General features: G+C 43.3%; 1 protein-coding gene and 2 non-coding genes across 3 annotated transcripts in view; 1 reads left to right on the forward strand and 2 right to left on the reverse strand.

The window, feature by feature from the left end:
- Window positions 1-8,308, reverse strand: part of Mpzl1 (myelin protein zero like 1) — a 60,743-nt gene extending 52,435 nt beyond the window's left edge. The window contains exon 1 of the mRNA XM_042677341.1: window positions 8,064-8,308. Within this exon, the coding sequence (XP_042533275.1) occupies window positions 8,064-8,154 (91 nt within the window). The 5' untranslated portion in view covers window positions 8,155-8,308. The remainder of the gene's footprint in view (window positions 1-8,063) is intronic.
- An 8,968-nt stretch (window positions 8,309-17,276) lies between these two features.
- Trnap-agg lies at window positions 17,277-17,348 on the forward strand. Its single transcript has one exon. It is a non-coding gene; the product is annotated as a tRNA-Pro (tRNA).
- Window positions 17,349-17,856: 508 nt separating this feature from the next.
- Window positions 17,857-17,928, reverse strand: Trnap-cgg. Its single transcript has one exon. It is a non-coding gene; the product is annotated as a tRNA-Pro (tRNA).

Below are 17,928 nucleotides of genomic sequence, written 5' to 3' on the forward strand. Positions count from 1 at the left end.
TTGGGTTTAAGTGAATGGGAAATATAAAAGAGACATCATGAAATGAGAATAATCTGTGACAGACTGGAGGTAGAGGCAGAGTTCAAAGAGGAGAACTATATGGAACTGAGTTTGGAAAACAAGACTTTGAAGTGCTTCTGGACATTTAAATCGCTCTGTGATCTACGGTAAGCAATGGTCAGTTTGCAATTCAGATCACTGGGGATATATTTGCAAGTGATCATTCATCCAACAAATACTTATTAAATGTCTGCGTTGTCTGAGGTATACTGTAATTGTAACAAAAATGGATGGGATTACCAAAGATGAATGCATGGTGAAACTAGCCTTAGAATGAGGGCGGATCTTTCTGAGGAAAATTAGAGTTTGGCACAGGCAGAGACATACCTAGAGAAATGTTCAGAAGGAAGATAGAAGGTCAGAGAGAAGACTTAGGAGCAAAGTCACAAGGACAAAGGAAATAAAGTAGGCAGCAATGTCAAGGAAAATAAACCAGAAAGATAAGGCCTGAACCGAGTTAGTTAGTTTGGCTCTATCAGGACACCTGTAACCAAGTGTCAAATAGGAGGCAGAAATCAGATAGCATGGCTGGGAAGGTGGCTCAGTGGTAGAGCGCTTGCTTTGCATGCATGAGGCCCTGGGTTCGATTCCTCAGCACCACATAAGCAAAAAGAAAAAAGCCGGAAGTGGCGCTGTGGCTCAAGTGGTAGAGAGTTAGCCTTGTGCTGAAGAGCTGAGGGACAGAGTTCAGGGCCCACGACTGGACCCAAAAAAAAAAAAAAAGAGAAGAAAAGTCCAGATTCATGATTTGGTCTACATGTAATTACTCCTGATGAGGAAAGTATACAAAACTATTCAGAACTGGTTGTGGTGTCTGACACTCAGTCAAATGAATTTATGCTGTGTTCTAGGTAGAAGGGGAAGTTAGAGTGAAAAGGAGCTAAAAAACCCAAAGAGCTGCCAAAACACTGGACGGCAGATTCTGCACCACGTATGGTAATAACTCATCTCTTCATTATTCATCAGGGACCTTGACCCAAACAACATGGCCACAAAGAGGCCTCAGGACATCTAAAAAGCCTCTCTGTAAAATACTTGAGACATTCTAGAAACTTTCTAAACAATGATTAAACTCTGAAGGATAATGTCTATAGCAGAGCAGAATGGTTGCAAATATGTGCTTTGGAGTCCCAACTCTACCATATGTTAGCTATGTGACTTTTTTTTTTTTTTTTGGGGGGGGATGTATATGCTGATATTGAGGCTTGAACTCATGACCAAAAGCTGTGGATTCCATTCAGTTGGGGCAGTTTCATATACGAATACATAGGACCTACAAATATACTACAATCTAATATCTGTTAGTTAAAATCTAAAGAATGGACACAGTGTGTTGCCAATGCTAGAAAACCATTCAAGCTACAAGCCTAGACAATATATCAAAGTTGTCACTGAAACTGAGTTTCAAAAGAAAAATAAATGTAAATCTAAATCTAAAAATTACTGAAAGAGAATCAATGAAATCATCTTAGCAAAAGGTCTCATGGAAAAATTGGAAGTAAATAAAATAAAAATAGCAATGAAATAAGTAAAGGAAAGGGTTTAAAGGGCAAAACCATAAAAGTCCCAAGAGAAAATGATAATTTCTCAACTTAGGCACTATGAATGGTCTCAAAACCAACTGACCCTTGCCTCGTTATTGCAGTAAAAATTCCAAGGGCTTTTGTCTGGACTCCAGGGTGCTGTAAATGTCAAGTACTTGGCAAGGTAAGAAAAGGAAGAAAGACATCACTCAAGGCATGAAGCCTTTCCCATCTCACCAGCAGGGGACCTAGAATCTGAGCCATATGACACCTACTTCTAGTTCTTCTAATAATTAAATTCCCTGTGAGGAAGGGGTATGGATAGCTGGTTTGGTATGAAATCTGTATCAAAACAAACAATTTTATTCTCCTTTTAAAATGGCAGCAGTGGTCTTAAAGAGCAAGACTGAAATCTGTTCAAGGTTGAGGTGCACATGAGATACATGCCCTATGTGGAAAATTCAAACTCTCAGGCAAAAGATAACTAAACCAGAACTCTTGGCTCAAGTTAGAAGGTTCTAATCACCTAGGATTGTGATTGTGGCTGAATTAAATTAGCCTCAGTAAGGATGGAAAGAAATATTGAGCAAGCAAAGAAGCATTTACTAGATGGATGAGAGCCAGCGATATCTCTGACAAAGTGTGGTTTTTGTCCCTCCCAATTAAGCCATATTTTTGAAATCCAATAGGAAAGATCAATCTTTAATGGAGTCCTATGCTGTATCCTTTGTAAGTTGAAAACATTTTGTAATGCAAATAAATGATTTTTTTTAATTACTGCAATAAACATAGTTGTGCTGGTAGCTTTAGTATGGCCTTGTTTGTGATCATTTGGGTAAATGCTTAAAAGTGGGATTGCTGGATCATAGATGAATGGATCAAGAAAATGTGGTATATAGACAATGGAATTCTATGCCTCCATCAGAAAGAATGACACTGCCCCATTTGTTAGAAAATGGAAAGACTTGGAAAAAATTATATTAAGTGAAGTAAGCCAGACCCAAAGAAACATAGGTCCCATGGTTTCCCTTATGTGCAATAACTAACTAGTATATATCTAGGACAAGCAGAAGAGGTCAAAAGCTACATATGACATATGTACACATGACCATATAACTTGATCCTAAACGAAATGAACCCCAAGATAGGGACACAAGAGATTTTATCTTTCTTGTTGTTCTTTTTAATGTACTTACATTGTGCTATGTGATTTTTTTTTTTGTTTCTTTGTATGTTCTTCCCCCATGGTACAACCCCTGTTGTCACTGTATTTGATTCTGGTGTCTTGCATTTTGTATATACATTTTTCTAATTTGGGGAGGGGAAGAGAAATAAAAAAAATGCTGAAATAAGGATACAGGATGACCCATTGTAACAATGAGATATACAAAACACTATGTTGAAAACTTTACAACTTGGGGGAGGGGGGAGGTAAGGAGGTGGGGAGCAAAGGGATGATAGGGGGAAAACAAAGGAGGTGGGTAACAATGCTCGAAAAGAATTGGATTCATTACCTTGCTCATGTAACTGTACAGTATCTTTAAAATAAAAAATGTATATTTAAAATATATTAAAAATTACTGTAAATTTTCATTCTGGTGAAATCATCTTTTTAAAAGTGGTGACTTGCCAAGAATTTAATCTCTCCTTTGGTATTCATTATTTATTTGAGTATGTACATCCTGTCTGAAACCTCCCACTAAAATCTAGGCTCCCTGATGTATCTGTATATAAAACAGAGCCTGGTACCCAGTATGTGTTCATTTAGTTGAATAAAAAGGCTGAGAAAATGATTTAACAAACAATTTAACAAAATATCTTTCACTTAATAGCTGTCTTTGTGTGGCATTATCAAAGCCTAGTGAATATTTTGGAATAAAAGTAGTAGAAAATCTCACACAGGACATATAAAACATAAATATTTAACATTTTTTTCTTTTATAACTTGTTTTTGTAGTGCTGGTAACCAAGACAAGTACTCTACCACTGAGCTACAGCCCCAGCTTCTTAAAATTTTATTAGACTATCACAACCACACAAATAATGAGACAGAAAACTGACAAGAAGATTTGAGACCTTTCATCTGCAGAGAAAGTATCTCAAGCTCAAATCTGGTCAACAAGCATCAAAAACTGCAGAGACCCTCAACTGGATGCTGGCAGCTGATGACTATAATCCTAGGAACTCAAGAAATTAAGACTATGTTTTGAAGCCAACCAAGGAAGTCCATCTCCAAAACAAACAGCAAAAAACAGGGCTAGAAATGTGGCTCAAATGGTAGAGCACTAGCTGAGGGAAAAAAAAAAAGGAAGTTCAAAGCCCTGAGTTCAAGCAAAATTTTTTTTAAAATTCTTCTTTAGTTGTTTGTTTTTAAACATACTCTCCTGGTTTCCCCCTTGTCAGCACCTCTTTATTAGGTTGTTTCTCTTGATTTCACCCAAGCATTTCAAGCTTTAACTACTGGTCACACAAGTTGTATTTCCAATCACAACTTTCTTCTTATTTCTAGAAGCATTTACTCAACTGTCTTCCAAATCTCCACTTAGATTTATCACCAACATCTGTAATATCCCAATGAACTTCTGCCATCTTCTTTGCTCAAGATTTTTATCCCCCCCCCCCATATTGTTTATCTGTGAAAAGCCCACGTTCCAAAACTTGCAGCTTCCCACACCCCAAACTCATGGGTCATCTTAGCCACCTCCTTTGTGTGTCTGTGTGTGTGCCAGTAGTGGGGCTTGAACTTGGAGCCTGGGTACTACCCCTTAGTTTTTTTCACTCAAGGCTAGAGCTCTACCACTTGAGCCACAGCTCCACTTTTAGCATTTGGTGGTGGTTAACTGGAGATAAGAGTCTCAGGGATAGTCCTGCCAGGGCTGACTTGAAATCATGAGCCTTAGATCTCAGCGTCAGCCTCTGACTAGCTAGGATTATAGGTATGAGCTACTAGCAGCATCCCACTCAATCACAGGTCAAGTTAGTTTCCAAGCCCTATCAAATTTCTTTCTCACTAGCTCATGAGTATGCCCTCTCTCTGCTGCTTTCATGGAGGTGTCGTCGTCATTGTCGTTGTCGTCGTCGTCGTCGTCATCATCATCATCATCCTCCTCCTCATCATGATCCCCGTGAGTTCTTATGATCACCCTCTAGTGTCTCAGGCCTCAGGCTTCAAACCACTATAACCATCCATCACTTAGTGGTTGACAAGACCCTTGGCAAGCTAGCACCTCTGGGTGGATCTCCTGCCTCATTTCCCATCACCTCCCTATTATACTATATCAAACTGTATGATTTCATTCCCCCAAATGCCTACTCAATTTAAACACCCCCTTCATCAGCATAGCTAGAACTTTTATCTGAGTTTGTACCTTCCTTTATGATGCACCTATAATAAAAGTTGTCCTGAGCTGGGGATACAGCTTTACTACTAACACAGGATTTATCACACAGTGTTTCTCTCATTTAATTTTAAGTTACTTGAGGATTGAGACTATCCTTCCTTGAATAGCCACATGCACAACCCTTAAAATGTATGAGCCTGGCTCAGGTGGCATGGGCCTGTAAGCCTAGATTTTCAGGAGGCTGAGACCTGGAGGATCATGATCAGTCCAGGCAGAAAAGTTTGAGGGACTCATCTCCAATTAACCAGCAAAATTACAGACTGGAGGTGGCTCATTAAACAAGAAAGCCAAGTAAGAGTACAAGATCCTGAGTTTAACACTGCACTCACATTTTTTTAAGGGTATTTGATAAATACTTGCTGAATAACTCTCTGAATTGAGTTTAATACCTTTTCTACATGAGGGCATGACTGGAGTCCTTTAGTCAAGTACCAGCTAGCTAGGCAAAAAGACTGAGTCTAAGAGTTCAAATCTAGCCTAGGTAACACAGTGAGAATCCATCTCAAAAAAAAAGTAATCAAGCTTTTATGTAAACAAGAACTTTTATTGTCTTGGTAGTATTTGCTAGATAGATGCTTTACTCCTCGAACCACAACCCCAGCCCATGTAAAAGATGAAGTCTAACAAGACACTATGTGTCTTGGGGGGGAGAGGGGGGCGATGGAGGAGTTGGGGAGGTGGGGAAGGAAGGGATGGTAAGGGGGAAAAAAGGAGGGGCAACAATGCTCAAGAGGAAATGTACTCATTACCTTACTCATTAACTGTAACCCCTCTGTACAGCATCTTTACAATATAAAATATAAAAAAATAATATAAAATAAAAAGATGAAGTCTCATGAACAGTACCCACAACCGGGATAAAGCAATTTGCCAAGAAGAAACATTTAATCATTTTCTAAAATTAACCAACATCATAAGCTGCTGACTTCTAAATATCTGAAGAGGTATAACTGAAGAGATATATATGTACAGTGTGTACCTGGCTAAAATTCTGGTCATCTTTTCAATAATACTTTTCAGTTCTGCTACTTTTTATGTTGGTCAAGAAACAAACTCATTCTTTCCTTTTTTGTGTGTGTGCCAGTCCTGGGGCTTGAACTCTAGGCCTGGGGGCACTATCCCTAAGCTTCTCTTGCACAAGGCTAGTGCTCTACCACTTGAGCCACAGCTCCACTTCTGGCTTTTCTGATAGTTAGCAGAGATATGAGTCTCATGGACTTTCCTGCCCAGGCTGGCTTTGAACTGAGATTCTCAGATCTCACCTTCCTACATAGCTAGGATTCCAGGAGTGAGCCTCCTGTACTTGGCTTCTTTTTTTGGCAGTCCTATGGATGGAATCCAGGGCTTCACAAATAGTAACTGTCTAAAGTTATGACTCCAGCCCCAAGAAAGGATCTTAACTGGTTTTATTTAGCCCAGAATTGGACAACACTTCATTCCATAAAATGGAGTCAACTTTCCCCACTCTGCTCTTCTTAACACCCCAAGAGAAAATGAAATCACCCTGCTTTCTCCACCGCCATGTATGACTTTACACACGTGATTATGCTTGAAACACAAGTACAAAATAGCTTAAAGCTACAGTTGATCAGAAATCTTAACACAAATATAACCATCACCTCCTCTACCAAAACAAAGTTATTAAAAAACAGCATACTATTAACCTTTTCAAAAGAGATATTAAGCCGGGGGCTGGTGACTTATGCCTGTAATCCTAGCTACTCAGGAGGCTGAGATCTGAGGATCTCGGTTCAGTCCCGGCATTATCTCCATTATCTCATTATCTCCAATGAACCACTAGAAAACCGCGAAGTGACCCAGTGCTCTCGAGCAGAAGAGCTCAGGGAGGTCGCCCAAGCCACAGGACTGACCAAAAAACAAAAACAAAAACAAAAAACAAAAAAAAACACCACAAAACAAAACTATATTAACAGAATAGATCTGGTCATATATATACATATATCTGTCAACCCCTGTAGGGTGGGGGGATTTTCACATTGAGACTTTGTGACCCCTGGATTCACTGGTTAAATAGAATCGTTGGTAATCCAACAGAACTTCACTTATTTTCCTGGTTCCAAAGACTAAAACCAAGGACTTTTCCATGATGGAAATTACTGAGTAAAGCCATATTCAGATCCTATGATAGAACTGGCATTTGGCCAAACAATAAAAATGAAAGAAAAATAATGCCCGTGATTTCTTAGGAGTTGACCCTCTTTATAACCATTACTTAATCAACTTCTAAACAACATACACCCACAAAGTCCCGCAGCAGACATGTAAATCGAGTCAATTCCGGTCAAGGTATGGACCCATACCTTACACATAAGTAAGAGGGGGGAGAGAGGGTGAGCTTTTTAAAATTAAAACTACGCTTTTGAAATGTTCTGTGTCTTGCCAAATTCTGGTGATCGCGTCTGAATTATACGGATTTGACTAAATTCTATTAAGCCAAGTCATCTCACTGGTATTTCTAGCTCTTCACTTTTCTAATCCAGGAGGAACCTGAACAACCACTTGGTGCTTTTTGTAGACCTAAGATGAGACAAATAGGATTCCAGAACTCTTCCATCAGGGATACTGAGGGGGAGGGGGGGTACGAGGTGAACGCATCTGAAGCAGAGCTTACAAGGTAGGGCATAGCAAGGGCTTGAAACGAGGAAATAAAGCAACAAAGGGCTTCACAAAAGAAAATCCTGCAACCTTCCGCCACCTCCCAAAGGAGAGCGCCAGAATTCCCGGCGACCCGGCGCCAGCGCCGCCAGCGCAGAGGAGCCGCGGCCGCGCACCGGACCCGCTCCCCGCACACGCCCCGGACCCGCTCCCGGCCCACGCCCCAAGAGGGAGCCAGGCCGGGACCCCTGCCCCGCACCCCAAGCGCAGAAAGAGGCTCAGCACCCTCCGCCCGCCCGCCGGCCGCGGCGCCGCACTCCCCGGGGCCGGGCTTCTCCGCCCCGCTCCGCGCGGCGCAGGCCGCGCCCCCTCCCCGCCGCGCTACCCCGGCACGCTCTGAGCCGAAGGACCCCGCAACGGACGCGTGCGAGACACCGGGAGCCCCCGCCCTGGCATCACTCACACAGCCAGAGCGCCGCCACAAGCCCCGAGCACAGCCAGCGCCTGCGGTGCGAGGTTGCCATCAACGCCCCGAGTCGGGCGGACGCTGCCATCGTCCTCTGGGTGCACCGGCCCCGCGCCGCTGGGCCCGGGTCCGCACCGCACTCGGCTCGCAGGACTCGGCAGCTCGAGCGGCGGCTCCACCACGCCAAGATTCCCCGCTGGAGGCCCCGGTGGCTGTAAGCCAGCGGTTCGCCCAGCCCCAGCCTCGGCCCGGCCCCACCCGGCCCCAACAGCCCTCTCATTGGCCAGCCTGGCCCTTTGTGAAGCATGTTATTGGGCGAACTGGTTGTCCCTCAGTTCTCTCGTCTGAGAGTTCCCGCCTTATCGGTCCCACCCTCCGTATCCCAGCGCTGCAGGCCTGGGGCCCGGCGCTTCCCGAGGCTGTGTCCGTCCTCATAGCCCGCCTGCCTGCGTGGCGTCCGCCTGTGGGTCTCGTGGGCCCGGCCTCCCCCAGGGTCTCCTCTGCCGCCCGAGGGTCCAGCACTAGAGGCTTTTCCATTATCGGTGCTCACCGATCTTTGCAAGGTCCCGACCTTGCCGCAGTTTCAGCATTGATTCTTTTCTCCTAGCCTGACCTAAAGAGTAGTTCATTTAGCATAGAAAGAGAATGAGGGAAGGACTGGGGGGAGGGAAGGAAGGGAGGGAAATGTGGGGGGTTAGTGGGAGAATGAGAAATGGGGGAGATGGTAGGGAGGTATGGAGATTCCGGAGAGACTAATGATTCTGTCTAGAACCCACCAACTCCTTGTCCTGTCTTACTAGTAAGGTTTCTCCTTCCTTTGCTCAGACTGGATAATTTGTTGCAGTGTGAGAAATTGCTCATTTAAAAACACCCCACAGTATAACCCCTGCTTTCACTGTAAAAAATAAAATAAAAGAGTTGGATATGAAAAAAATAAAATAAAAACAAGTCTCTCACGCCTGTAATCCTAGCTACTGAGGAGGCTGAGATCTGAGGATCACGGTTCAAAGCCAGCCCAGGCAGAAAAGTCCGTGAGACTCTTATCTCCAATAAACCACTAGAAAGCCAGAAGATTAATTGTAACCCCTCTGTAGAGTATGTTCTCAAATAAAATTAAATTAAATTAAAAAAAAAAAAAAAAGAAAGCCAGAAGTTGTTCTGTGGCTCAGGCGGTACAGCCCTTGCCTTGAGCTGAAGAGTGCAAGGACATTGGGGCTGGGAAGATGGCTCAGTGGTAGAGTGTTTGCCTTGCATGCCTGAGGCCCTGGGTTTGATTCCTCAGCACCACATAAGAAAAAAGCCAGAGTGGCGCTGTGGCTCAAGTGGTAGAGCGCTAGCCTTGAGCTAAAGAGCTGAGGGACAGTGCCTAGGCCCAGAGTTCAGGCCCCACGTCCAGACCCAAATAAATAAATAAAAAGAAGCTTTGGCCCTTTTATAAAAAAAAAAAAAAAAAAAGAGTGCAAGGACAGCGCCCAAACCCAGAGTTCAAGCCCCACGACCGAAAAAAAAGCAAACACACACACACACACACACACACACACACACACACACACACACACACACAAGTCTCCATCTTGCAGGTCAAGGCTCCTCTTCTGAGGAGCCCCTTTTAGGCTTGGCCAGACAGCCGCCCAAATTGGAACCCTCTCCCACTATAATGAACACAAACGGATGTGTTTTTCTTGTTCTTTTTGCCTTTGTTGGTCCAAAGTCCTTCTCTTTATATCAATAATAATTGGGATCTGATCCTGGCCTGCTTTTGCTGATCCTGCTCAAAATGGTTAGCTTGGTCCAGGATGTTACAAACCCAACTAACACAGAAGAGTGTTTGAAAGGCATCCGAGACTAGAAGAGGGAAAAATAAAGACCCAAGCACAGGAAAAGACCAGAATGAGGAAAGCTCAGGAAAGATCCAAGAGGGATGAAGGTGAACAAGTTTTGGACATTTAGGACAAAAGTGGAGAAACCCCTAAATGCAACTCCTCACTTGGGAGATTTTTGTCTAAACACATTCTGATCTGTGCTGGGTTAGCATATTAGATTTGCACTACAACAAACTCTTAATTACCTCATGATTCATGAGAAAAAAACAGAAAATCCTATCAAAACATACGGCTCTATTTTTCCCAGGGGGTCTTTCTGAAGTGTCTGCAATACTACATGTGGAAAATGATACAAATGCATTAACTGAACTGAACATACAGAATACCTAAACTCACTTTCAAAAATGATGTCATGCGGGGCGCCGGTGGCTCACGCCTGTAATCCTAGCTGCTCCAGAGGCTGAGATCTGAGGATGGCGGTTCAAAGCCAGCCCGGGCAGGAAAATCCGTGAGACTCTTAACTCCAATAAACTACCAGAAAACCGGAAGTGGCTCTGTGTCTCAAGCGACAGAGCACTAGCCTTGAGCTGAAGAGCTGAAGGAGAGCACCCAAGCACAGAGTTCGAGACCCCCTGATTACTCAATTACAAAAAAAGAAGAAGAAGAAGAAAAAGCAGCAGCAGCAAGGCGCTCATTGATCACACCTATAATCCTAGCTGAGATGTGAGGATCAGGATTTCAAAACCAACCCAGGCAGGAAAGTCCATGAGACTCTTACCTCCAACTAGCCAGAAAGTGGAGGTCTAACTTAAGCGGTAGCGTGCCCGCTTTGAGTGAAAAAAAGCCAAGCAAGCAAACCAGGTTCCAAGTAAAAGCACTAAGCCTGCACAAAACCCAAAACAGCACAAAAACCAAAACAAAACAAAAAAGCCAGAGAACAGAAAAGCATGGGCCAGGTATGAGAAACAGCTGGTTTGCATTTTCAGGGCATTGTAAGGAAAAGAGATGAATGTTGGAAATGTCGGTTGTGATCATATTTTGAAGTCTGCATTTATTCTGTAGGCAATTGTAACTGAAGAAGTGACAAGCTCAGATCTGTGAGATTTCTAATTTTTTTTTAATATTTTGATTCAATAAACAATATTCCACATTTATCACTTGAACACTTCATTCATTATAGATGCTGTATAATTGCATATTGTATTATTCTGCACTACCTGAACTTTTTTGGTGTATCTTTTTCCACTACAGGGCATCTCCATTTGTTCTATTGTTTCTTTTTTCCAGACTGTCAAGTTTAATAACGTTTTCTTCTTTTTCATGGTTTGTATTGTCTTTTCACCTCAGTATACTACCATTGTAGTATATTAAAATAATATACAAATACAAACATGAAAATTCAGTGTTGCTGGTACAGGGTATGATTTTTTTTAATGTACAAATGCACCAACATATAATGTTAAATAATGAAATAACTCATTTGAGGAAATATAAATTTTCCTTTAAAAATGTAAAGAATTATGAAAACAACTCCATAAATCAGCATAAAAATACATCAGAAAATAATGAATATACTAATATGGATGTAATTTATAAATTAATAACACAAATACAACATGCTAATAGGAAACTATGCCATCTTTTTTGTAAAGAATTTACTCTTTGTAAAGAATTTACACATCATGTGGGCCTTTTGCTAGCAACCAATGAACTATTAGGTATCCCTAGAGTTTGGGTCATTTCTTAGCAGCCTCTGCCCTTTCTAGCCTACTCACTTCCCATTCCCCATTTGAAGGGTGTTTGAGAGAATGCCACCTAGCTGCCATGTCCCAAAGTACATTCAAGAGGACAGGAGTTCGTTTTTCTAGGCAGTGGCTGCTGGGTCTTTAGATAATAATTATCTTCAACTCATCATTTGCATCAGTCTATAGAAGAAAAGGAAGGAGGGCTGATTACCCAAGCCTGCAACCTCTTGGTGGTGCTGGATATTGGGCAGCAGCAGCACCATCTACTCTGTGGTAGGACTGTCCAGGGGGCAAGGCACCCTACCCTCTCCTTAGGAAGACTCCACTTTGTCTTCAAGTTGCATCTCTTCAAAACCTTGCTCCTCCTCCATAACTTCCATCTTCACAGAGCCTGACAGGTCTCAAGTGGTTTCAGCAGCTGGGGTCTGGGTGGCTGCCAACATCTTGTCCTGGCACTCTGTGCCTTCACCCACAATGTGCAACAGCAGCTCCTGCAGCTTCTCCCTCTTCTCCTGGAAGAGCTGGTTGACAAACTCATCTTTCTCCTGATAGAGCTCATCCATGACTGCCATCTGTTCTTTATAGAATATATGGACTCTTCAGTGGCGCTGATGTGTTCTGACAGCTGGCTGCATCCATGTTGGAGGTCATCTACTTGATTCTGGCAATCCACCTTGTTGGGCAGGTCATGGACAAAGCAGATTTTCAGCTTCTTCTTGGAGACCTGTGTGTCCTGTTTCTTGTCCCCAGACATGCTGTGGTTCCAGCTCTTGGGGAAGAGGGCCTGGCGCTACAGCTTTCTCTGACACTGGGCTGCTAGGTTGACCAGGCACCTGCAGCGGGCCTGCTGCTCCTGCAGCTGCTGGCTGAGCTTCTCTTTCTTTGAGTCAGCCACTGCTAGCACTTCAAGGTAAAAATCCCACATGGTTTGTCTATGTCCTCTGGGACAGTCACATCAGGGGGAGTTGCCTCCTCACCCTTTTCTTCTTTGTTGCTCATTCTTTCACCTTCTCTAAGGAAACCCAGGAAGCTCAGCTGGGCCTGGGGCTGCTCATTCTGAAGTCTTGTTGCTGCCAAGCACTTCAATATGTCTTGCAACTTTTGAGGTACAGTCTGGTCCCCCAACTTGGTCTGCCTCTGCTCCTCCTTTACCTGCTCCAGCAGCTGGGTCTCTAGACCTCTTGGTCTCATGTTCCCTCTCCATTGTCTCAAAGCTCTTGTGCCAATCCTTGGCATGCTAATCCCATTCCATGGCCTTCTTCTCCAGTATCAGCAGCTGCTGCTGCTGCTCCAGGTTCTGGACCAAGGCTCTGGTTTTCCTGTATCTGACTGTGAAGTTGTTCCTTCAGGTTCTTGAGCTCCTTCTGCATCTGATGGGCCTGGGCATGCAGCTGCTGCTCAGCCTGAAATGGCTCTGCAGGAAGCTGCAGGGGCAGCAGCTCTGATAGCTGCTTTCTCCGTTCCACCAGGTCCAGCATCTGCCTCACCCTTGTTCTTTTCCTTCTCTCAGTTGTCTCACTGCTCAAAGAGCTGCTGGACCTTCTCCTGCCATGTGGAGCTCTCCACCCTCCAACTTTAATGTTGTCATCAACTCTTTCATGCTGTCAAGTTGCCTTTCCAACTCTGCCCGCTCTTCTAGTATTCATTTTAACTCATGAATTTTGATTTTTATGTCAGCCTTCTGTGTCAGGAGCACTTTTAGCCTTTCCTGCAGCTTGATGTTCTCTTCCTCCAGATCCTCATAGCTTTTGGTCTTTTTCTGGAGCTGCAGCTTTATGTTATTCAGGCCTTTAATGAGTTCTAGGTTGTCTGTCTCATTCTGTGTGGTGAAGACTGCAGATAATATCATCTCTAGCTCTGTGGTGCACGGTTGTGAAGCCTGCAGGCAGCTGGAAAGACCTTCATACTCCAGTTCTTTTTCATTGGCTGCATGTGGACCAGGGCAGATTGTAAATTGAATTTTTTGTACACCATCATCTGTGCTGATAGCTTGTGGAGCTCCAGATCTGTTTTCAGTGCCTTCTGCACAAAGGCCATCTTCTCATTCTCTTTGCCCTGTTGATCCCACAGGTCTTTCTTTTCCTGCTTCAGTTGTTTGATTTCATTGCAGAGCTGCTGGTTTCAGGTTCTGCTGGAGTCCAGGGCAAGCACCAGGTGTTGGTAGCGCCTCTCTAGATCCTGAGTGTTACTGGGACCTGTGACACTCTTGACCCTGGCAGAGCTGATGTGCCCAAAGATGGGGGAGGCTCAGGGTCTGCGTGGTCTTTGGCTGCACCCTCAGCTGAATTACAATCCCCAGTGGTATTTGTCTTGGGATTCCCTCCTTTTTTAGTGTTCTTCTTTTTCTTGGATTCTGCAGGTCCATCAGGACAATTCTCCTGCTGTTATTCTTGCAGTAGTTTCTTTCCTGCAGCTATTTTTTTTTTGTCTTGTTTGCTCAGACATCCCAGCACTGAGATGGGGAAGGTGGGTGGGGCACATTCCCAGGCTCTCTGAAATCACCTCTATTTTCCAATCACCACCAACTACATCTACTTCCTATTTTATCCCCCAAATCACCTCGATTCAGTCACTCACCATTCCACATCTCTACCTCCCTCAACTGCTGGTAGTGGTGTAAGCCAATAGAAAGGATACCAGTGCTACTAGGCAGTGGGGAGTGTGGGGGTGGCCTCAATTCTTGAATCCTATTGGTCAGAGATACATGAAAGGTAAAGGGGGCAGCCAGAATATTCCAATCAGAATGGGTGGAATCACAGCAGCTTCTGCAGCCCCTTCCCCATAAAGCCATTCCCAGTTTATTTGGGGGAAGGGTGGACCTGCTGTATTTGGATAGGTGCAGAGTTTTACAGGTCACCTTTCCTGGCTTCCATCACATAACTGTGGTCACCAGAGTTTCCACCAGACTTCCAACTGCCCTTTAGGAAATGGCACCAAGAAACACAGCTATCTGCCCATGTCCCATGTCTTCAGATCTTTACTCCATGCAGAATTAGCTCTATGGTTCTGACTATATTTTTCTGACACTTGTGCTCTGTCCGGGGAGCCACTGAGGTTCATAATGGCTTTGATATAACCTGTCTTTATAATCACTCTGAGACTGGAGCGTTCAAGGACATCACAAGTCCAGGGCTCCCCTCCATGAATATTGGCTTTGCTGCATGCAGCACACTAGGCCATGAATAGCAAATATTTGCTAGGCTAAAGGTGATTTGAGGGAGTGAAAATCCATCTTCATTTCTTCTCTTTTCTTTTCTTTTTCCTTTCTGGTCCTGTGGTTTCAACTCAGGCCCCAGGCACTGTCCCTGAGCTCCTTTTGCTCAAGGCTAGCACTTTGCCACTTGAGCCACAGCGCTACTAAGGGCTTTTTTCTGTGATTAATTGGAGATAAGAGTCTCATGGACTTTCCTGCTGGGCTGGCTTTGAGCCACAATCCTCCAATCTCAGCCTCCTGAGTAGCTAGGATTATAGGCATGAGCCACTGATGCTTGACTTCATCATACATTTCAATGAAATCTTACTACAACACATGTTCCATATGCTTTGTTTGGTGATCTCAGAGGAGTCAGAAACATAGTTGTGGGAGGAATGCTACTCCAGAATAAAGTTCTTACCAAGTAAGAAGTGTGTTTGTTTTTTCCTTTTAATGTCAGGATCCTTGTAAGAATTGGTTGAGATGGGATGGATGCAATGCTAGCCTAGCAGTCAACTAACCAGCCAAATCCAAATAAGGTCCAGTATGTCCAAAATCCTAGTTCTGGGGCATCCCGCTACCACTCCAGAGCCCTTGGACATCTACTCCAGCCCTGGAGTTATTCCTTATCCTTTAGTGATTGATGGGTATGATTTGTGTTTTAATCCCCTGATCATCAAGTATACAAGGTGGTAGCAGACCTTCATAGCTGCCAATCTGCATATTATCACAGCCAGAGGCAAGGAAGAAGGGATATAATAGTCATGGAAGTAAGCAAGGGTTGGAACTTGGACAGCATGGGGACATGGTCCTGCTAGCATTGTACTCTCAATTTGTGTGGCCAACTTTTCCTTCCATGGAAAAATTCATGATAGTTGTATGGTACACACTTGTAATCTTATCATCACCTTGAGCCCAAAGAACTGGATTCAAGTAAGAGCAGTGAGACTTAATGCTAAAACTCCAAAGTTATAATTTTCTGGTGCAAAGCCATAGGAAGAAAGTTGACAACTTAATGCCCATCTCTGTGGATGAATGAGCAATAAAATAATGAAGTAATTAATGAATGACTTCTAAAATAAATTAATGGTGGGTGTATATATACATATATATATGCTTTATGTGATTAGTAATTTGCTAGGGTGATAATTCACAATTACTCTTTGTCAAAATACCTAAAACTTCTACTGATGGGGAATTAGGGACCAAATTCTAGTCATTCAAAATATTTATTGAGTTCTGATTTTGCCATCTATTATAAGCCTCAGTGGGAGGTACTTAAGGATTTGAAGTTAGAAGTCATGACTTCTTTATATAATTTAAAGATATTGGAGCGGGACACTGGTGGCTCATGCCTGTAATCCGAGCTACTCAAAAGGCTGAGGTCTGAGGATCATGGTTCAAAGCCAGCCAAGGCAAAAAAGTCCCCATGAGACTCTTATCTTGAATTAACCATGCAAACACCAAAAGTGGAGCTGTGGCTTAAAGTGGTAGAGCACTACTATCCTTGAACAAAAGAATTCAGGGACAGTTCCTAGGCCTAGAGTTCAAGCCCTACAACTAACAGAAAGAAAGAAAAAGAAAGAAAGAAAAGATACTGGAAACCAACATGTTGAATTGAAACCCTTTTGTACAACTACCTAATGATAATTTAATTTTTTTAAATAAAGAATTTGGTACAGTTACACATAGGATGTCAATTACACACTTGAATTTAGTGTTGGTATTGAGTGAACTGTCCTCCAAGAAAATTAGAAGGAAATGAAACCCAATTATATTCCCTAAACAGTGGTTTTTAATGTTTTAAAAGACTTTTTTCTTTTTTTTTTCTTTTTGGTAGGTCATGGGACTTGAACTCTGGGCTTGGGTGCTGTCCCTGCACTCTTCAGCTCAAGGTGAGCACTCTACCACTTGAGCCACAGCACCACTTCCTTAAAGGATTTTTTTTTTTTTCCAGTGAAATTTAGAGTCTGGGATTTATCCAAAAGGAAATGGATTTTTTTTTTCCAGTTGAAGAGGGCAGTTTGAGTTAATACATAGGGATGGGATTTCAGAAGGTTAGAAAGATGGGACATTGAACAGTAGGATAAATTATTGGCAAGGACCAACAATTTTATCATAAAGTATGAAAATGTACTAACTCAACTTTCAACCTTTCAACTTTCAGAAATGAAGAAGGTCTGGAATTTGCATCTTGGATATTGCCTTAGCTACTGCAAGGTATAAATCATGAATATAAATAGGATGACGGTTTTTTTTAATAAGATGTCAATATTATACTAGTAGTGCCATTATTGTTTTCAAAGAGCCAAAAGAAAAAAATATCAAAAAATAAACACCCATAAAGTACACAAGCAATCAAGAACTAAAAATATATAACGACCACTTGGGGGCGCAGGACTAAAGGGAACACGTACCTTTACGACAGCGAGAGGACGAGCGCCACGGTGGCTCGTTGGTCTAGGGGTATGATTCTCGCTTAGGGTGCGAGAGGTCCCGGGTTCAAATCCCGGACGAGCCCTGTTTTTCTCTCCATGAAAGCTACAGCTATCTTTTAGAGGACAAATAAATGTATAAACTACGTTACAATGAAACACAAAACTGACCCACGTCTTTTGAGCTTAGACCACATTTTACATTCAAATCCTATTAAAAGAAATAGGATGTAAATGTAAAAGTTCTCTAGCAAGCGGTACCTTGAAGCGTCCTTCACCCGGCTGCTCTCAGGGAGGGCAAGTAGAGGGACTGAGAACCACAGGGCTGTCCGACGCGGCGGCGGGGATTAAACCATGGAACCTGAGGTCTGCCATAGAAGGGCTGGGGGGCGGGGGGTGGGGGGCCCGGGCAGGGGCGAGCGCCCTGGTTGCCCTCGGACTTAAGATAGCGATTTCATCCTTAGCTTCAAAAAAATGAAGAGAATGGACATTCGCACTCATGGGACCAAAATAATTTCACGTAGGTTCTCGAAATGGGGCCCAGTAAGCAAAAGCATCTTTCGTTTCAGTTGGAGGAAGAAGAAAAAGAGCCCTGGGCTCGTCCGGGATTTGAACCCGGGACCTCTCGCACCCGAAGCGAGAATCATACCCCTAGACCAACGAGCC

The sequence above is a fragment of the Dipodomys spectabilis genome, unplaced genomic scaffold (assembly GCF_019054845.1).
Source record: "Dipodomys spectabilis isolate Male_0828 unplaced genomic scaffold, ASM1905484v1 ptg000036l, whole genome shotgun sequence".
NCBI lineage: Eukaryota > Metazoa > Chordata > Mammalia > Rodentia > Heteromyidae > Dipodomys > Dipodomys spectabilis.